A 22,559-nucleotide genomic window follows, 5' to 3' on the forward strand; every position below is an offset into this window, starting at 1 on the left:
CAAGTCAAATAATAGCCAAAACTAAAAAGAAAATGAAACAAATATGATTGTGTGTGGCAAATTTAAGAATATTTGAAGGCACCTATGGTTGAATACCACAGAGCATATTGCAAAACAATGAACACTGTATCCTTTGAAAGGAACGAAAATTAGGCAGGAAAAAGAGGACCAGGATCATCATGGAACAATGAGGACCAAATCATGGCAATTCCTAAAACTACACATGAAGAGTACTAGACAAATAAAATCTGCACTGATCAGTACACTGTCAGAAAAATTGGTAAAGAAGTCATACTAAATAAGAAGAGACTATGGTCAAAGGCAGACAGTTGAAAAGTCTTTTTAAAAAAAAGTAAGAGTATGATCTTTTTAGCAAATAGGAGTCTCAGTGTTCTAGCCATAATGAAAGTACCAAGTGACTCAGGCACCTACGGCCAAACTTCATATTTTTCTGTATCACTGATGCCACCACCACTGCCCCCTCCAAAAAGAAAAAAGGCGGGGAGGGGGGAGGGAAGAACATCCCTGGCTGGTTTTGCACTTGCAGTGGAAATAACTATTCTATAGTAGCATAGCAAATTTGTTTCAGACAGATGAAACAGCTGTACAGGCATAAAGCATCTTACAAGGTCCTACGGGTGCATATCTACATTACATACAAATCTATCAGTGTGTATTTTTTGAAATACTAAAAATTGACTGATGACTCTTAGTATAGTACCTGTATCCATCTCTAATAGGCTAGACCCACTCCCATTTTAGGAGTTCTGTGGAGGCTAACAGGGGGACTCAGCATCCAAATTTGGCTACGTCAGGAGGCGTTAGGGAGCTACGCCTAATCCCCGCTTGGTTCCACACATCCATCTCGCCTCGCAGGCCTCCCCATCTATCTTACCCCAGCAGCCGCACAGATGAGAGAGGGAAAAGTCCCTTGACAGTTTAAGTTGCCCCTCTTGCACATGCACAGGATTAACCCCTCTGCCAATTTAGCTATTATCTCTCTAATCCTCCTTTTTAAATAATCTCCTTCATGCCATGTATCCAAGTCCTATCCGAGCCACCTAATCAGGCTAAGGCCGTAACTAGTTCACTCAGAAGATCCAGTTGGAAGCTCTGCAACTGGGAATGAGTCTTGGTCTAAAAGATCGCCAACTTCTCCTGGGTTAGCAGTGAGTGGAGCCAAGGGAGTGAGGTGTTCCTTTATAAAGGCAGGTGTTAGGTTAAACCTATTCCATGGGTTTAGGGAGAGTTGTGTCAGGTAAACATGGAATAGGCAGGAATCAGAAAAAGTCTGTGGGGAGGTTGAGGCGTGGAAGGCCAGAAAAGCAGGAGGAAGGCAAAAGATGGACTTAGACAACTAACATTCACATTTGCATTGAGTTGTGGTGCTAAATCCACAGTAAGATTAGTGACCAGACAGAAAAATCCATCTTCTACCTATATTTCAAGTGCCTTAGCCTTATAGCGTTAAAGTATTACAGAGCATCCAGTGCTGAAAGCAGGCAGTGTTTATGGGTGGTCGCCTCCCTAGAGGTCCTGATGGGTGCTGCGCTTCGCATTTTTGATCAAAACACATATACCCAAATGTATGCTGAGGCCTTTCACTGAGCCTCTAAAGAAAAATACGAAACCACAGGATTTACTTCACTTCAAGCTGCTGAAAAAGTCCAGGGAGTTTGTAAGACACCTCTATTCCAGCACACCTGCCTCCCCATGAGAACTCGGGAGTACAATAGTTTGACGCCTCCCTAATCAAGATAGTTTTATCATTAAAATTTCCTCGTATCATGGGACATCTGTGGGACTCCTTACGCTTCCAAGCACTGAGGTTTTTTCTGAGAATGGAGCACAGCCCTTTGCACTCCTTTGAGGAAATTCTGACAGCTAAGGTCCAGCAGCGTACATGAACAAGCTAGATTTTTGTTACATAAAATAAAGGCTGCCATACTTTTTATTGGACTAGGATATCAGTTAGATTCCTAAGAGTAGTTATAATAGAATCAAGTTACAATGTCAGTGTGATAAAAGGTATCACATCATTACTCTGTCCTTTTTACCTTATTCATTCACAGATTGAAGTTTCCTGGATTTCTGTCAAAAGAATTAGTCTTTTAAGAATAGAAAAGACCAAAGTTATCTTTATACAGTTTGGGAATTCATTTTGAGTAGTCCAGCGATTAACAATATCAGCGATAATTGAGTCAAAGGCGTCTATGGAGTACACTAAACAACAAAATAGACCATGGAACAAAAGACAGGTAATTCAACAGTGCACAATTGCTGAATAATCATTTTAACCTTACCAAGGGTCAGGGTGGCAAATAAAATAAATAAAAAATGAATGGGTTTAAAGAAAGGAGGAGGGAAAGAACAACAATGTACTCAGAGGGAACTAGGCAATTTTGAAGAAAAATATGTGCAGAACAGAAGCTGTACAGCTGTTAACAGGAAAGAAAAATCAATTTTACACCAAATAAAGGGGTACATTTACATCATTATGATTATGTTGGGAAAGGATTAGAATTTCACTTTCTTCAAAGCATTCTTGCAATGTGTCATATGATTCTTCCTTATCTGATGATCATGATGATGCATAAAGAATAGCACCTCTCAAGCATCACTTTATTCAGTAACAGACCACCTTGTCTCCCTGAGCTCCCTGACTGCCAGACCTCATGTCTTTGTTTTCCATAGGTAAATTTAATTAAACCAGCAGAAGTGGAGTTGTTATGGTTCTCAAACAGTGGTACTAACAAAAGGGGGAAAAAAGATTCGGGCAGGAGAGTAGAAAATGCGCATGGGTTCAGGAGCTCAATAGCATTAGATAGGCAGCTCAATCCTAAAATTGGCATAATCAAGTGATAGGGAAGAAAGCAAAACCCAGACAGCTGAATTCAGATGTTGGTGGCATAGGAAAACACAAGTCATCATTGTGGAAAATACAGGTGGGGGCAGTTAAACAATTTTTTGCTCTTTCTTTAAATAAAAGTTTTAAAATGTATCATTCTGATTTGAGTACAGGTACAAAATATGCTTGTACATGTGCAAGAACAGGGCTGGCCAATGCCCTTAAGTAAATCCATTCTATCTGCCCAGAGTAGGACACTTTCATTTCATCCAATTTCAACCTTTTTCATTTCCCAGCTATTCCATCTATGCTTCCACAGAAGGGAATAGCAGCAACATGAATCATGCCTCCAAGGCAAACTAATCCAGATGCAGGGAGACTCAGGTGGCCAGTGTGAGCCTCTCCCCACATCCTGCTCCCCCCGTGTATGTGATGGCTTTAGCACAACACCTCAGCCACTGCGCTTGCTCCACAGCAACCCAACAGCATGTTGCTTTACCAGTTACAAATGCTATTTTAAATTGTATCTGGCACCATATAAAAGCAAATGCAACTACAGGCTCAGTTATAGTCCATGGGAAGAAGGTCTACAGGAGTGGAAAGCCATGCTCTGCATCAATGGCATTTCCTATTAGTTTTAAATACTGCCAGAAAGTCAGAAATCAGCCTGGAGGCAGTTACCTGCAATGAGCTGCCTGTTAGAAGAAATGCCTTCACCTTCTTTCCAAGCATAGGCAACGTCAACGAACGGGGAATTATGTTCCTTACCATTTCCACCTCTTTGCTACCTCAGATCTCCGCTGCTACTATTTTCTCAAGGACAGGTGTTAGCCTTCCTCCTTTCCTTCTTACCCTACCTGATGCAGGCACTGGGAGTTGCGGAAGCTCAAAACAGGGCAGAAATAGGCCTTGCGTTCTGGCTGGATTTGTACCCTGGCTGAATGAACGAGGAGTGAGAGCATCTGCTAGAGCTGGCGGTGGCCTAAGCAAGCTGCAGTGTTGTGCAGAAGGTCACAAGGCTCTGCTTCAACTACGGCTTTGTGGCAGACCTGCTTCCTCCTTGCCCTCTTCCCCACCTCAGATTTTAAGCTCGGGAAAGCTGTTTTATTTGAATAAAAGCTCACAACAAGCTTTTAAATAGAAAAATATCCTTAAAGGAGCTAGAGAAAACAAACTGTGTTCCATTCAATTCTGTCTGCCTACAGCAGCCTTGTAGGTGGGTCCTTCATTCCAGCCAGTTCACTAACTGAGAAGCAGAAAGCTCTGCTGAGTTTCCCCACATCCCTGTGACATTTTTTCCATCACCTCTGAGGTGTGGCTGTCTGCTTCCCAGTCCTTCCTTCAGCCTTTTGGTCTCTTGAAGGTGCAAGCTGAGCAGATCTGCCATGACTCTGCTGGACTCCGCTGGTCTGCCCATCCTCATCTGAATCTGTTCAGTGGCGCTTCAAGAATTTCCCCCAGCAAGTCCACCCAGCTGCTTCAAAGAAAGTAAAGCCAAATTACAACACACCTACCAAATACACAGTTCGCCACAGTTACAGCAACAGTTGAGCCTTGCAGGAGGGCTGAAAGGCCAATTTTGTGAGACCAGAACACAGGCGATGGGTCCTGAAGTGCTGCTGATAGTCCTGGATAAGTGCTTTGTTTAACTGAGATGCACTTTATATGTTCAGAATGAGCCCATATAATTTGTTATTGTACTACTGTAACTTGCAATAGGCCAACATTTATAGCAGTCAGTGGAGCAATTACAGCTTTAAAGTTTGACACTGGGGCAAAAACAGGGCTGATAATTACAAATGAGTGATTTTCAGAGTGTGAAGTACTGAAGTAATAAATTGTATGTGAGGTTTTTCTTAAGGCACATAAGCAAAATCAAGCAGTTAAAAACAATGAAAAAGCATGCAGCCTGCACGCAACATATATGCACTATGTATTCTGTTGTCTTGTATTCTTTGTAGACATTGTATAAAAGGAGACTTTGATCTAAATGTGTAACAGCTCAGATAGCTCTACATAATTTCTTTATTTCACTCTTCCATTTCCTTCCTTCCTTCCTTCCTTCCTTTCCTTCCTTCCTTCCTTCCTTCCTTCCTTCCTTCCTTCCTTCCTTCCTTCCTTCCTTCCTTCCTTCCTTCCTTCCTTCCTTCCTTCCTTCCTTCCTTCTCTTCCTCTATCTTCTCCTGTGCATCTTCTCTTCTGCTTACTTAACTGCGCTGTGGTAAGGCTGCCTACATCACTTTATGCCAGTTACTGCCTCTGGCTTTTGCTGTAACTTTAAATAACCTTTTCTGATAATTTTGATAGCAAGGTTTTAATAAGTGATGAACATCTCAGAATCATTCTGGGACAAAAGAACACCCTCCCAGTTCCTACATATTAACCACAAAATAACTCCTGGAGGAATATATAATGTGGATACATCACTGCAGGAGAAATACGAACTTCAGACTAGCGCAAGCTAGTGGGAGTTTGGTTTCGGAACAGAGGATCAGCTATCGTCAAATACGAGGTCATTTTAGTGGCTGTGCCCTACTTAAAGGTGTACACTGAAAGAAAAAATGGAGAAAAACCTACCCTGTTCAGCCAAAGGTAAGAATATAAAGGAGTACTGTACCTGATGTCTAAACAAATAAACCCAGCAATGTGATAGGTGTTTGTTAGTTCTCTGAATGCTTTCACTTCACGCTACAGCTAGTTACTCAGTAATACGCACTGTGAACAGAAAAGTACAACTTGCCGGAGTACAAAATGACATGGAAAGAAGCCAGTTATTAGAATAACGATAGTAAAAGTCAAATATAAGCTGAGAAAAGCTTGCCTCAAGTTAATGAACTGACATATAGTTGAGTTAAAACACAAAAAATCTATATCGAAATCACAGGAAGAGCGAGCTCTATTGTGACACTCCAATCGTGGAAACAATAGCACATCAATTTGAAGTGCTCAGGAGAACAGTCATATCTCTGTCTTGCAGTGGAGCAAAAGGGGCTTTTTTCTGTTTTTCGACACCCTGTTAAGGTCTTGCTGTTTTACTGGGTGCTTTGTTCAGCAGTCGGGTATGGTATGGCTCAAGGATCCCAATCCAGTGGGCAAGTTCTAACCTTTGTAGACCACGAATGGCATCTCAGCACAGATTCCCTAGCTGTGGCATGATTTCAGCTGCTGGAGTCTGCTTTTGGTTCTTATTTAATTTGCCAAAGTTTTCCTTTGACTCTGTGAGTCAAGACAACTAAAACAAGGCAATTTATTTGAAGCATTTGAGTGAAACTTTACGTTTTAACATTCTCCATAAAAATCAATGCTAAGAAATCCGTATCAATATCCCAAGCCTCCAAAGACTTAACCCCAGCAGCAGTCAGGAGGTTTGACTGGCAGCCACCTCCTCAGAAACTGCAGCAGAATGCTTAATGCTCCGGCAGGCAGAATCCCATTGCTATCACAAAAACAGAAGCTTGAAGAGCAGATGACTCTGAGGTATTGGCATAACAATCTTTCGATTCCGTATTATTTTACTGTAGTGTTGCTAGGTTCTGGGCTTTGTTTTCATTTGAATAGTCATGATAATGATTTGAAGTAGGCTTTAAATCTTGAAGGATTTTTCTGTAAAAAATGAGCAATGCGTCTACATTGTACAAGATAGGTTCTTATCTTGTAAAAGAGGAGATTGCACTTAAAGTGGAAACTGAGAAGAGTAGTCTCGCTGGACTACAGGCAGAGACAAAGCATGTTTCTAGGCATTTTTGCAATGTATTATCCTCTCAAAAGAATATATAGTGGAGGTATATAATTTTAAGAATATGGTAGAATGTTTAACCCATTTAAAATGCAGCTAATCAACCTCAGCAGAAATATTTAAATGTTTTAACAATGGGAATGAGAAATGCAGACTAAGTGCTGAAGCTACTGTAATTCCCAAATCAAATCTGCAAAACTGTATGCAATTCAGTTATAGTTCTGATTCCAACAGCCTGTGCTCAGGATAGCAAATTGGTAAATTAAACTGTCTATTGACATTTTTTTAGGCAAAAATGGAAGGTAAATTGATTTTCTTAGATGCTGGTATTCTGTAAGATTGAACATCCCCAAAGAGATTTCAAATGAAGCCTGTTGTCTTACTAATTTGCACACCATGTTTGGGTTGTTTTTTTTTTTCCTTGATTAAAACCTTAGTAAGGAACTGCTCAAACCTTGGGATTTGCTAGGCGTAACTGTAGGCCAGCATGTGCCAAATATGCCACAGCACGAAGTCTTTAGTTGTCATCCAGCATACTGTGTGTAAGCAATTGGCAAGCCTCCTCTTTTCCTACCTCCCAGGATTTTTGTTATTGAATTGCCTCATAGTGTATCTCAGCCTAATTGAACTCATTACTTAAGGGACTACTCTGTCTACACAAGTATTCAGGAAATATTATTGCTGAATAACCATGTGTATATTCTTATGTTGGAAGAAGAATGGTCCAGATAATGTACCTAGATAAAATAATGAATAAATAGGTCCTAAAAGGTGTTCTGCCAGCTTCAATGAATCTAGAGAAACATTTCAGAGAACCTACAAGGAGCGATTCTCTTTTCACACATGAAAGTTTGTGGAAGATGCCCAGCTTCCCAGGAGCACGAGACATCAACGATGAAAACATGTAAGAAGAGTCAGATACCTAGCAGCAAGAAAAAAAGATGCCAAAAGGAGTTGTCTGATAAAGAATTTATTCCGACGAATTTAAAAGTACAGCTCTGCTAAGGCATGATGGAAACTGGCACATTTCCCTCCTCAGGATGGAAGTGTTTGCCCTTGCAGGCTTTGCCAGTCTCCTCCAACTGACCAGGGCCGGGGCAGGAGGCCAGGGGTTGCCCCATCAGCCAGCAACACCTTCCTGGGCAGTTTTGGCATGGGCTGAGGGACACGCTCCCAACACCAACTTCCAGGCAGGATGTGGGGGCCAAGGGCAAATCCCAATATTCACTTTGGATGTAGCTGTCTTTTTTCAAGGGGATGAAAGGGTTTGAAATGCCATGGATGCGACTTCTGCTGGGCCCATGCCTGTTACATATGGTGGTATAGATATACCTCAATTATAGCACGTTTGTTCCAGTACGTACTGTGACTTGTAACACAAGAAGTGCACTGAAAAATTTACGGTTTAAGAAAAAAGACAAGTGTCTCGCTCTGATGAATAGGGGATGATACAGTCACTATGGCCATTTGATTTTGCTCATACCAGTGTAAATCAGGAGTGATTCTGTAGAAATTAGAATAATATCTGTGCTGGGTAAAAGAGATTAGAATGAGGCCTTTCATAGCCACGATTACCAGGATCATTTTCATTCCTGTTTTGGAGCCCTATGATAAGCTTTAGAAATACTAAAATATTCAATTTTTTTCTGAGGCTATGGATTAGGGCTAAGCTAGAAATGTGCTTGGGATATTCACACACACTAACATTGACTAGATGATCCTTCTGGTTTCAGGAGTTCCCCCACATTAACAACTGAACGTGTCAAATCAGAATAAGTATCTCCTGACCCGATGAGAAAGCCTAACAGGAAGCTGCACCCAGGGGCGCACTGCTTGGCTTCCCTGAGATGCTCTTGTTGACTTCAGAGAAGTGAATCCTTGTGAAAAAAAAAGAGCTCATGATTATTAAGGAAATCTGTTGTGTTAGTGGCATAGAAGTATGGTTCTGTTTCTCTATTATGTATATTCTTAAAATCTGGTACTAGTATCTCAAATTCTTCTATTTTCTGTTGTCTTTTATTCTGGTGCTATGCCTGTGTTTGTGCTTAACACTGCTATTGTCATGATATCTCTATGCGTTGCTTTTCATGTGGTAGATCATCCTTTTATTTTTCTCCCATTTAGCACTGGAGATATAAAGACAGAAAGAAAAAGCTACATATTGTACCCATTTGAGCTTTACTTCTGTCTCAGCATTTTATGTGAGTAGTTCCACTGAAATAATAGCAAAGTTTGTTTATTCCTTATTACAATTTGCTTGTTGCATAGAAAACATTAGACACAAGTAAATGTAATTTTGATGCGGGTTTGATCAGCCTGAAAGAGTCTCCAGATATAAAGGAACTGAGAGTGGAACTAGTTATATGTGTGACAGGCACAAAATTGAGGCTAATTAATAAACTTGAATGCATCAATATGTGAGTGTGCAGTAATCCCAGCTGGACAAACGTTTTGAAATTCTTCTGAGTTTCAGGATGCCGGATTTTGCTATATTGTGCAGTATCTTCTACTCATAGTCCCAATGAGAGAAATGAATTGGAATTAGGTGGAGATGCAGGTGTGGACAACATGATCTGGCACCAAAAGTAAAAAAGAAATTAATCTCAACATAATACAAGGACAGAATTGTGCATTGTGCAAATCTAAGACTACCTTAAAAGAAACACGTGAAGAACATGGACATGTACAGGGAGACAATGAAACCAAAGAAATGAGCACAGCAGCGCTGCTTCGCAGAAGAGAAAAAAAAGATATGTTATCACAGAAGAAACACTGGGAAACTGCTTCATAAAGATAGTCGGGGTTGGGGAAGAGGAAAGATGTAGGCTGCAGAGACTGCCAGCCTCATTTAATCTACCTTCTGTGAGGCTGGAATTGCAGCTATTGTAATAGGATGCTTGATAACATATTAAAAAAATTTCAGTGAGTAATACTGGTTGGTATGTGCCATCATTCGTTTACTTAGGGTAGTAAACTGTGGAGCACTGGGCTGCCCAGTGTAAGGGAAAGTACCACAGTCTGGCCCAGACTGTTGCCAAATGTTGGAACAGATGTCACATTCAATGACACAAGATACATAGGCAACTGTTTGAAGATTTAACTGAATTTTCTTTTAAGCAAATTTCCAAAATGCACAGGGAACTTGATTCTGCTACCCATTAGATGGATTAGCTAATGTCTTAGTATAAATCTCATTGGTTTCAGCAAACCTGTTTGGAATGGGAGGACGACAAATTAAAACCTAGGAGAAGGACTAAATTCTAACTGTGAAGTGATCTAGAAAGCTATGCCAGGAAAAGTAACTTAATGGAAAAAGGGCAGAAGAAAAGGCAAGTCCCAATCAGATTTTACTTACAAAAACTCTTACCTGAAAAGGTGTGTTCCCCCGTTTGAGGTATCTGGTTATAACTGTTCTTAGTAGGAATGCTTGAAAGAGCAAAAACCCAAACGACACCTCCTATATCAGGCACATTATTCAGAGTATAAAGTGATAGAAACCAAATGGAAATGTGCCCACATCTCCTGATGACCACATACTTTTACGTGCACATTTTCTTTGCTGCACACAACAGGTAATAGCATGGAAATTCCAGCACAGGCATTCATTTACATCCTCCACCACCAGCCTATCTTAAATACATTACTGATGTTAGTGTATCTGTAGGTCCCATATGAAGTCTGCGTTGTAGCAGAACGACTGCCCAGCGTTTGACACAGTTGGCTGAGCCACAAGTGCTAATCGACACACAAAAAAGTCAACAACCTTCAGATATGCTGGCTGGTAACCAGAATGAGGCGGTGGAGAGATGTCAGTAATACCCAGAGGAAAAAGAGAGATTCTTTAGACTAGATTCATCCACTGTTACTCATACCTTTACTCCATGACATGCCTGAGCGAAATTAGTGAGACTAACATCACTGAGGATGCCTTAGTGATGGCATCCTAAAGGATGCTAAACCAAAAATTTTCCTTATATTCAAATAAAAAAGACAAGAGTATCAATAGAATGAACTGAGCTAATATATTTAGCACATGAACAGTTGCTAAAGAGGTTGCTTAACATAGTATTGTAAATCAGAAAATTCTTACCTGTAACATAATATTAAAAGTAGTTTGCCAGTCTGGGAAACAAATTACTTTCTGTTCAACACCCAAATGATAGCAAGCATTACCTCTGGAATTATTTAATGATTTATTTTAACAAACTTATATACAGTGAGTGAATTGTCCTGATATAATAGCTTGTTTCGACATAATCTAAGTAAAGACTTCTATGACTTAGTGAAGGTTTTTAACATATTTGAGACTTAGAAACTTTCCTCACAAGCCTTCATAAATATAATCATAGTGACAGTAAGTCTTTTGTTGTCATGATTTCCAGTTTTTGTGTCTTTACTGAGGGCCAACACCATTTAACGATGTTTTAGTTGCATCTGAAATGGGTAACACTTGACCAAAATATGCAACACATAGTTTGAAATGAATTCTAAGTAGCTAAAGAAATTTAAAACATACATGTTTATAGGTACATGTATATTATATATTGGTGTATAATATATACACACACATTTATTTTAATGTTTAGCTTTCATAGCAAAAAGTACAGTAGAATTCCACTGTTTGCAAGATTTGATTCTAGATTATCCATAGAAAATCGGTGCACTTTTTCTGAAAAGCAATACAAGATCAAAACAAAATGTGATACCAGATAATTCTCTGCCACGGTCTAAAACCGATAATCAATTTGAACACCTGAATAATTGAATTAAACCCTACAGTAATTAAATAGATACTTGATAATGAAATACCTCCATTGGAAAATGTTACCAAGTAAAATTTTGTGTCAATCCAAAGTAGGTGAGTGTACAACATTTAGGATAAGGCCTCTCAGTCCTGACTGGAGCCCGTACGTACTACTAGAGTACAAATAATAAATAATAATACATGTACTGTAAACTTTCTAAAATCAGTGATAATACCAAGCATTTTCCATCTTTGAAACACTGTACAAACATAAAACTATTCCTCACAACACCCCTGTGAGGTAGGTACGAAAGCGTTTCCCCATCTTTACTGATGGGGCAACTCATCCCAAGAATACAAGGTGCTAGCTGGCTCTGCGAGGGGGAGTTCATTCCCCAATTCCCAAAGGCCCCAGAGTATGTAATTCTCAAGCAGGATCAGAGTCTAATCAACGACTTGCCCACGTCCCTAAAATATGTCAGTGGCACAGCCTGAAGCTGTTGGCGTTCACATTTGTCACTTTGTCAACTGACTGAGACATTCTCCCTTCTGAAAAAAATAAAATGCTATCCATTGGTGCTGTGACATGCACGAACACGGATTTTTCATTTCGTAAATCCGCTGATATCCTTAATATCTGTGAAGGGAAGGTATTTCCCTCTGAATGCCTACCTCGTGTAGCAGTGCCATACCAAGGTTCTCAAATTCTTCTACTTTAATGCATGAAAGTTACAGGTTGTTTTACTCATTTATGCGAAAAAGGACCGATTATTCATATAACGACATAAAATTCTATATTTAGGGGCACAGTCATCTTTTTTTTAGAATCAGCTTTCAGGACCTCCTTTAAAACCAGGATAATCCTGTGGTATGTACTAAAATATACGTATTCTCTTTTCCCTCTTCTTAAAAATAAAGTCCGGAATGCTTTTGCCTAGACATACTTTTAATACACTATATAGCTAGCCGTTGTTTCGATGCCATGTAAAGCAGAGCAAGACATCTGAACCTGGAAGCAGTCCCTCTGGCACCACTGTAATATGGAGATACTCCACTCAAGTATCTCCACTGAAGCCCATGGGGTTTCCAGTAGCGTAAAAGCAGGCGCGGTGAAGTTAGGATCAGGACTTTCATCCTCCTGACCATCTGTGGCTGCCCTGTGCCAGCAACACGAACAAACTTCAGGCCTTCGTCTGGAGGGAAGAGTGCGAACGGCTTCTTTGTTAGAAAATCCTGTGAGCCACGCACATACCTGATCACATCATTGATGACTTCATCAGTCATTATGCTAGTGTTACACACAGATGTGAAAAACGGGCAGCTCTTTTGACTTCTGCAGAATTAGAGAGAAAGGAAAAAAAAACCCCACAGTATCTTCCAAATGACAGAGTCCATGCAGAGAAGTAAATTAAAGGCAACACAAATACAGCACAAATGCCGCTTTAGAAAAACAAAGTATTTGCCAAGATAGAAAAGACAAAATAGGTAAAGGAACAGATAATATATTGAGGGCTAATATATACAAAAGGAAAAAAAAAAAGGGCAAAAATGTAGTTATGTCAATCATTTGTCATAAATGCTCTCTTTCTAATAACTCATGGAAAAAATGTAAGTGAAGAGTTTGAAAGCCTTGCTGGAATTTTCATGTTGTAAAATAACCCTCCCCTCAAAAAATCATAACTGGCAATTTTTCTCATTATATGGAGTTCCTACACGGCTCTATTTTTAAACATCTGTAGTTCAGCAGACTTTGACCATTTTTACCTGTGTAGCACATTTTATTATTTAATGCCTTCCTATAATAAAAAAAATAACCCATACATATTTAAAAATAGATACCATTCTGCTTTCATCCTTTTTTGGGGGGGGAGGAGGGGAAGGCAGGTAATTTTCCTCTTGTGTTTTGCACAGAACCGTAACTATCTGCGCCCCTTTGCCTTCCTTCTCTTTTGCATATCATGTTTTCTCTCAGCAAGGCTCAGGGATGCGCGTGGAGGAACACAAGCACAAACCCAGCGTTGTTCTTGAGTCACCAGAGGAAACTCGTACCTTCTTTGGGTAGGTCCTATAAAACAGAGTATCTTCATAACAAGGCCACCGAAAGATGATTAATACAGATTTTTCTCTTTTATTTATCTTTTCTCCGTTTTAAATGCAGCATCACCAGATTATAACAGTTTGAAGGTTACTCAAACATACAGCTTTTTTGCAGGAGATACTTAATCACATGCCTAACCTTAAGAATGTAAATACTTTCATTTAAATCAACGTGAAAAAATAATTTGGTTAAAGTTAGACATGCTTTGATAAATTAGGGTCTTGGAAAAAAAGAAGAAACAAAGCCATGGGTTTAAACGTACAGGTTATGTCATCTGGAATGAATGGATGCGAGTTGTCAAATTTTTTTTGTTTGGTTGGGTTTTTTTATGTTTTAGAATTTGAACTGCTCCTGACAAATTTATTCCCAAATTTTATCATGCAGTGTGTCGTGAATATTAGGCAGATGTTTAAACAACATGCAAAGGAGGCTTTTTTGGTAGATAGTACACGATAAGTGTTCAGAAAGCAGGCAATTTGAAACAGTAGTCCTTCCAAAGGCTGTTTTCCCCCCTCCAAAAATTTTTTTTTTTTTTGGTTCTACTGTTTTGCGAGAAGTGCTCTTACAATTTATTTTCATTGGAAAAGAGACTTTAATAATTCTACCCCTTTGGACTGTTAATATATATTAGAATAGCATTTGAATATAAGGTGTCGACCTTATTGCGATTTTCAGATGCGACGATTAGAAGTCATTGACACCAATCTACCACAAGTGACCTTAGTCTCATATCTTGCTCTGTTATTAGAATAATCAAGGAACGCAATTCAGAAATAATATTACATCCTGCATTTTATTCAATTCCATATGACAAAAATAGTAACCTAGACTAAGACATCCATTTCAATCAGTAGATGTGTCAAGCCAACAAGATTTAATAATAAAAAATATTGGATCTAGGTAACAATTCCCAGCTGGTTCAGGGAGGCTCCTAGCCCTACATGGTATCGCAGTATAAAAATAGTGTCTCTCTTCACCATGCAGAGAGGAATGACCTAACCCTGAATACAAAATGGGGTCAGTCTTACTGTACCATCATCAACCATCTTATTTACAACACTTTACATCTTTTTTTCTTTTTTTCCTTTTTCATTTTTTCTTCTCTTTTTTTTTTGCCTTTCTTTTTTTAAGTTATACACATCCTTTAGGGAATAGAGAGAACACTACATGGTACCAAATACTAACAAAAAAAAAGAAGTCACACCAAAAATGACACAGATAAATAAAAACATTCAATTGCTGAAATACAGCAACATTAAGCCACCTCAGTTTTCTTTTTTCCAATGCTTGGAAACACCCCTAACCACTCACACACTGTGGCAAAAAAAGATGTTATATTGTAGGGGTGTTACAGATATATATTTTTGCTTATATATAGATATATATATCTATATATTTCTACCTCATCACTGTAGAAAATGGAGCTGTAGAGTTCATTGTTCATTTCCACCAGAAACAAACAGCTAATAAGTCTTTGAACCCCTTCTCACTCCATTACATGATGGCAGAAATAGTCCATCCTCTTACAGTAATGGTTTCTGTTGTGTAAGAAAGATTGTCCTATTCTTCAGTCTCAACTGAGAAGACCTCACTGCCTGGTTCGTTCTTCAGGGGCATAAAACTCGTTGTGCTGTTACCCAGCTACCCACAATGTCCCTCGAGCAATTCTGCTGGACGGAAGTTCATAGTGTCAACTCCACCATGCTTGTAATGCACAAAAATGAGGTAGTACACAAAACATTTACGGTTCAAGTTTTGATTAAGCCCCATCTCAGCATCCCCAGCCTAGCTTATGAGTGGAACCATTCCCTTTATTTACTCGGTGTAATTTAAACAATGCAATCAACATAAAATTATATTCAATTAATTGGAGTACATTGTGCTTTGGAGCAATCTGAGAAGATAATCAGCAAGAGTTGGAAATAAATACAGAATATTTAGATGTTACTACTGCTCACACTGCCCAAAAGTTATTATTTTGTTCCCATGTTATTAGGCAGCCAACATCTTTCTCGTGGGTACGTGTGAAAGAGACAGAAGAGATTATAATAAAATTAAACCTACGCAATGTTCTCGTTCCTCTGTCCTAGGCTTGTATTAATATCACACTCCTAAAATAAAGGTACCGGAGTTCTGTCGGGGGTGGTCACGCTTTTAAGTGGGCTTTGTAGAAAAGTTAAAAGAATCACTTCCATTTAAGAAACGGGAGGCCCCATACTTCCTAAGGATCTGACAGTCTCTGCGGCTTTTCTGCTTAGTTAATAGAGATCTCTCATTGTTTGATCTTAAAACAAAACAAGAAACTGCAACAGGGTTCTCCCCCTTATTCCTTAAGTCAAAGTACTATTTATAAAATAGTTTACATCTTTGTTCAGTTTCAAATTATAGACAAACCTCCCTAATACAAAATACTAAAAGTGCAATAGTATAAATTAAGAGTTTGCAACCACATTATACAAACATTACCTTTTTATTGTACAGCTTTGATAACATGGAGTATTTACTCACAACTGTTTATAATGTTGTGAATAATTTATGGTGCTAAGGTTTGTCTGTAACTTGTTTTCCAATCATTGAGCTAAAGTCCACACTACATTTTTTTCTCCATTTAATAGAACAACTGTCCACATAGCAGCTACAAATACTTAAATAAAAAAAGGTTTGTTACTGACAGGTACTTGCACATGAAAAGCATGCTATCTTTCCCAATAAAACTTCACAATTTTGCCTGCATTGAATTAAACCACTTATTTATAGTAAAACAAAACTTGCTTTAAAAAAAAAAAAAAAAAAAGAAGAAAAATCACATAGCCAGATGTATTTTGCAGTACAAAAGCTTCATTTAAGTTTGGGGCTAGTATATTGTCTGTTACCCGCATAATCTTAACATTATAAATACTACAGACAAGGATACTGTAATAATACACAGCATTGGGGTACTAAATCACTTATTTAAGATTAAGATCCCTAAAAACATAGTCCAAGTTGCTAACTAATTTGAACAAAACCAGCAAATAAGTGTGACAGAATGCTGTAATGAAGCCCCCCTTTCTCAGGTGATAGTAAGTTTCGTAAGAAGCAAAGTGGACGTAGACTAGCCTCTTTCTGTTTCTAATGAAGTTATCCCATGATTTATTTGTTTGTTTTCTGTTAAATTAAAAGGTTTCAAAGTTCTCAGTAACAGTCAAACTCACTGTTGAAAGAAGTATCATGCAGATCTTGCAGGACAACTTTTCAGCAGCCACAAAGTTACGTATTTCTGCTATGGGTAAAACTTTAAAGGGAACCTACACGTTTAGGTCAGGAAACTAATGCTTAGCTTCAAAAGCCGTACGTGGAACAGGACAAGTGTTGTGTCGAGTAGCGGTCCAACAGTTATTCGGAATGAATGCTTTTAATTTATGCCAATCTCTTTATTATCCTCAATAAATCTGGTGAATGGACGACTGGCTCCCGTTTCAGAACTTGCTTTGTCCAGACCGACAATGGGAGGGCTGCTGCCCGTGCGAGCTTTGTCCATGCCACCGGTAAGGTTACTCAGAGGCGGGATGGCACCTCCGCCTAGACTTACTGGGAGCTGGGGAATGCCTCCGTTCTGTATGACAGAAATCTCATTGTTCTTCATAGCAAGTCCGTTAGTGATAGCTGCAGCGTACTGGTTCCAAAAATTGGGGTCAACGTTCATGGCCCGAGCTGCCAAATCCTTCTGGAACATCTCGGAGAACTTGAGCGCGTCGCCACCGAGCAGAGCCATGGGGTTTTCCACGGAGAGGCGGCGGCCGCGGCGTGCGGGGGCATTATTCCACATGTGAGTTCCCATGTGAACCTGCGGAGCAAACGGGGACAAGATGCACCCCCAAGTTAGCACATTTGGGTCAGAATTTCTGCTGCTTACAATATTGCTTGCTTTTTTTTAAAAAAAAAGCCGTTTAATTCGCATTGAAAACAAATAAATTCCAGTTAAGACACAGTTCTAAGGCCCAGTCAACCTATACAAAGAAAACCCAGCTCCATAGTAATTTTTCAACGTGCATTTGTTTCTTTTCGGTGAAAACAAATGCAGTGCCACACGAATAAAGAGTACATATCCTCTTAGGTTAGACAATTTCCCATGCAAGCTCAAAGTCCTCACATGCTGAAGATTACCAAGTGCATTACTTGTACTAGGAGATGGACATCTTTTCTGCCCTTCCCCTTTGTCTACTTTCACAGTATTTTACCTCTTATGAGCAGCATTGATTATTTTGCTGAATATAATATTTTATAAAAGGACATTTTAAAATGTATTCCCCAGGCTGTGTCCTGCTGGTTAACCAGACTGGGGGAATAAGAGGTGTCAGTCCTGTAGTGACCCGCTGTAGATCAGCGGGCAACAGACTTCTCGCCTGCAACGGCTGCAAAGCAGCACAGAAAAGGGAGATTTGGGAGGCACCCAAGGAGCTGAGCAAGCTCTGCGTTTCGGGTTTATAGGGAGGTCATTTTGCACTGATGGTCCACAAGAACTGCCAGAACACGTCCACCAGCTGACTGCGTCTGCCACCATGTCCGTCAGGTGAACTACAACATGCGCGCACGTACACCCGGAACCCGTTTTCAAGTCCACATCATTGCACAGCCGCTCTCCAGTCCCTATGTTCAACACAGTGGAAGCATAATAACCACCACTACACCGCAAGCGTTTTCCTGAAGCTCCCTTCTCTCCCGTCTTCGGGACAAAACACTTGCACTAAAACCTGCTAAGCTCAGGCACAGTGCCTCAACCCCCCGCCGAGCCTTTGCAGTTTGATTTGGCCTCTTACCTTAAGATTCCCCTTTGTGGTAAAAGCTCTACCACAGATTGTGCAACCAAACGGTTTTTCACCGGTATGGGTGCGCTCGTGTATCTGCAGGGCACTTGCTGAGGAGAAGGTCTTCCCGCACGACTGACAGTTGTGCTGCTTGGGAGTCCGGCGAGGGGGGGGTGCCAGCATAGGGGTGATCCCCGGACTCATCACTGTCTGTGGTGCAGCAGGAACCTGGATTCCAGCTGGAAGCGAGGGAACCTCACCCAAAGAGATCGGCTTGCTGTGACCATTCACTTCCATTTTGATCATGGTAGGCGCTGTACTGGTGACCAGGCTAGGAGTACTTTGGCTGGGACCTAGAGTAAAGTTGGGTTCAAATAACTGAGAAGGCAGCTCTTTTAATTTGTGCGTCAGTAAGTGCTGTTTTAAATTACCCATAGTGGAACACCCACGACTGCAGACTGTACAAACAAATGGACGTTCTTTAGTATGGCTGCGGTAGTGAATTTCCAATGCACTCTTACAAGCAAAAGGCTTGCCACAGATATTACAAACAGTACTTTTAAACTTACCACGTTCTCTGTTCAGGAACAGCAGGCTAAAAGGAGCCTCCTCTTTGATGACTGGTCTTCCCGGGTTGGTGGATGTCAGATCTAATGCGCCTCCATTTTCAGTTGCGGGTGGTGGACTGTCTGGTTTTTCTGTCTTTAATTGTATTTCTTGTGGCTCCTCCTGGTTACTGAGACCTGGGGACTTTGATCTGAAACTTTCACTATTGCTATTTACAGGAGACAAAGCTTGCATGGAGGAAGAAGACTCTGACATAGCCGGGCTGCCTGCACTCTGGCTTTCGAGATCACCAACGGCTGATGAGGAGTCATTGCTCAAATGGTCACTTTCCCCTGATCCATTTTCTATGGATTTTAAACTGGTCAGCTGCTGACAGTTCATGACAGAATCAATCATTTTCATTTGATTCTCCAAAGCAGCAATACTGGAGATCACAGAAGGTGGTGAAGAAGGACATGACCCAGAGTAAGAGATAAGGGGTTTGGATGAGTCACTTGCCGTGTCCTTTAGCTCCGGGTCCTCTTCCATAGAATTTTCATCAATGTCGTCGTCGAAGTTGCTCAGCGTGTCAACGTTCTTCTCATCGTAGGAAAGCTCTGAGTCCATGGCGTCCTGGAAGCCCTCTGGTAGCGGCGTGTTTGGAATTTGCCCGCCCATATGCATACGAATGTGCTGCTGAAGAACAACCGCATTTGTAAATTTCTTCTGACAAATGGGACACGAGTGCTGTACTCTAAGTGGTGGCTTCGCTCGATGAACTCCAAAATGTGTTTTTAGATTGCCTTTCGTAGTAAAGGCACGTCCACAAATTTTGCATTTAAATGGTCTTTCTCCTGTATGCGTTCTGTAATGCATCTTGAGAGCACTCTGACAACTAAGCACACGGTGACAAATGACACATTGATTTGGATCTGTCATCTTCTTATCAATGTTCTCCACGAGCTGTTGTAGTTTTGAGGTTTCTGACGTTTGCATAGAGTCTAGCAGACCACCGAATGGAAACTTTGCCTTAAACTGGTCAGACACTGCTGGAAGCACGGGGTTTGGGAGGCTTGTTGCGGCGCTGCTGTCCGTAACAGCAGTAGGAATTGAGGACGTGGAAGCTGTGGAAACTTGCCCACCTGCAGAAAGGTCCCCGAGCCGCGTGCTCGTGGGAGGCAGAGTGACAGGTTCTGCCTTGGCCAGAGATGAGCCACCCTGAACGGGCTGCGGGGATTCGGCAGATGCTGGAACCCCCGACTCAGAAGTGTTGAGACTTGGGGACAGAGAAGTGCATTCGCTGGAGGCAGGAGAAGGCCTCTGGGGTGACCTGCTCATAGGGGTGATACTTGGAGAATCTCCGTAACTGTTCACACCAGGTATAGTGGGGGGCAGCTGGAGCCCGATGGAAGTCGGGACGGTCGGTAAAACAGGTTTGCTGTCTAACCATGTTGTGACCGGCTTTTCGGGGGGCAGCGACATCCCATACGGGATTCCAGAGCAGGTGGGCACATTATCGAGGTATTCTGGAACAGGATAAGGGTTCATCTGAATATGAGGGTATTTCTCTTTATGCCTCTGAAAATGAACTTTCAGGTTGCCCTTTGTGGAAAAGCGGTTTCCGCATATGTTACACTTAAAAGGTCTTTCGCCTGTATGCGAGCGGAGGTGAATTTGTAAAGCACTGTCACTTCCAAAGACCTTGGCACAAAATCGGCATTTATGTTTAAAAAAGGGATCCTCGGAGCTTGACTTGGGTTCAAACACTGACACATTTGGTGGCTTTCCTTTGCGGTGCTTCATAAGGGCAGACAGAGGATCTAGTGCGTTAGCCGTTGCAGCGATGCTAACCAGCGGATTGGGGAAGATCACACTATTTGATGAAGTCTGAGGTAGAAGTGGGTTTGGCAGGCTGGACACCGAGGTGAGGCTTCCATGTCCTATTGAAGGCGGAGTTGAAGCATTCTGGGGCTGCGAAGCACTGTTAGGAGTGTTTGACACGGAAACGGGAGTTATGGACGTAATTGCGTTCGAGGAAGAGGGTACGCTTGATTCAGGTGGGGCAGAAGAGCCACCGCTGGATATATTGGGCGTACTTGCTCCAGACGTAGGCCTTGAGATGTGCTGAGAGCCGTCGAAGGCAGCGGGCTGACCGCTGGCGGCCTGCCCCACGATGGCGGGAGGAATGACCGCGGTGAGCTGGACGGCAGCGCTGGTGGCAAACCCCTGCAGCTGGTTGGATGCCTGCCCGGGACCACCCTGGGCGGCCACAACGGAGCTGAGGGACGGCCGTAGCGGCTGGCGGTTCATCATTGCCACCTGACTGCGGATCTGCTCGATCAGCTGGAGCTGGTGAATCTGCTGCTGCTGCAGGGCCATGAGCTGCTCCAGGATCATGGGGATGGCCACGGCCGTCACCCCACTGCTGATGCTCGCAGAAGCGGTGGTCCGTGCACTCTGCGAGAACTGTGCGACCGCCACTTTAGTGCTCAGCAGAGTCTCTAGCGTGACGTTAGTGTTTGGCATGTTATAGCTTGTCATGGAAGATGGTTCAGGGATCTGAGGTAGAGGAGTAGCTGTGTTTGAGGTGCCTTGATTCTGGAAACCTTTCTCCGCAGAAGTTTCTACCTCCATTGGCTCTTCTTCCTTTTCTGTGGTTTTTACCTCAGAGCTATCGTTGTTTTCTGCCTGGACACCTTCTTCAGCGGCTTCACTCTCTGCCTGGTCACTAGGAGAGCTAGCGGGCGAGGGCTCGGGGAACTCCTCAGCCGGGGGTGGAGCTGCTTCATCTTCGTTCACAATCAGCACCAGGGGGTTTTTAGTGCAGCTCTTCTTGTGCTCCAGGAAGTCCGTCCACTTGAAGAACTCGGCGCAGCATTTCTCACAAACGTTGGTTTCTTCGCTTCCACTCCTGCTCTCGTTCCCGCTATCACCATCATCTGCTCCTTCTCCTGGGACTGCTAGAAAATCAAAAGATTGTATCAGCCAATGACTTGCCAGACAACTCTCCCTACTTTTAAAAATTTTGCACATAAGTAAAATCAATATTTTTTATTTTGTACAAATTGCCCCACTTCAACATTTCTGAGGTCCCAGCATGTGTATTCTATGACTCTTTCTACCTAGCTAATCATTTTCTTAGCGCAATCCATCAAATTATGAGGTGCTATCAATTGTGGATACTGCTTCTTAATGAAATTCCATAGAAGCCATTGATTTCCAATATTTTCATACAATTCACAGCACCTTGTCTGTTGGGTACAAAGCAAGCTTTCGATGGACTCATTAGGATTCCCCTTTACCATCAAGCTTCCTCATTTCCAGCAAAATTAGAGATGCCTTTGCCAGTTCACTTAACATTGCTAAACTAATCTGTAACCTTTCAAACTCAAATCAGCACCTGACAGGACAAACTGGGCCTCTGTTACTCAAGAGTGGTCCTGGACTACCTAGATTTATTATCTTTGTACAGTGTTGAGACACCATGAATTTAATGTAATTCTATATAACCTTTTAAATCAATAAGCATTTATTTAAGAATTTTCAATGAAATGAATTCATTTATAAAAGTAACAAGAGTGTGTAAGCACTTCTAGCATTTTGACTCAAAAAAGGAAAGTCTTCCTACCCCAAAGGTAGATGCATAAACTAGCATTACATCTTTTTGTACTTTGCTTAGAAATGCCATTAAATGCTGCTGAAATTAGCTGTTCTGTGATACATAAATTGGATGTCCTATGCCCTAGCCATAAAATTAATATTGTTAATACTTAATACAATTAATTGGCTCTGTCAGATGC

At 41.3% G+C, this 22,559-nt stretch overlaps 1 protein-coding gene across 1 annotated transcript; it reads right to left on the minus strand.

Moving 5' to 3' along the window:
- Positions 1–16,820: 16,820 nt before the first annotated feature.
- SALL3 (spalt-like transcription factor 3) lies at positions 16,821–21,719 on the minus strand (the record flags this gene model as incomplete). The annotated part of the gene is made up of 3 exons (XM_010281909.1): positions 16,821–17,252; positions 18,226–18,566; positions 18,783–21,719. Coding segments are annotated over 3 exons (3,710 nt in total), but the record flags the coding sequence as incomplete, so codon positions are not given.
- Positions 21,720–22,559: the final 840 nt, after the last annotated feature.

Source organism: Phaethon lepturus, unplaced genomic scaffold, assembly GCF_000687285.1.
Source record: "Phaethon lepturus isolate BGI_N335 unplaced genomic scaffold, ASM68728v1 scaffold10222, whole genome shotgun sequence".
In the NCBI taxonomy this organism is placed as follows: Eukaryota; Metazoa; Chordata; class Aves; order Phaethontiformes; family Phaethontidae; genus Phaethon; species Phaethon lepturus.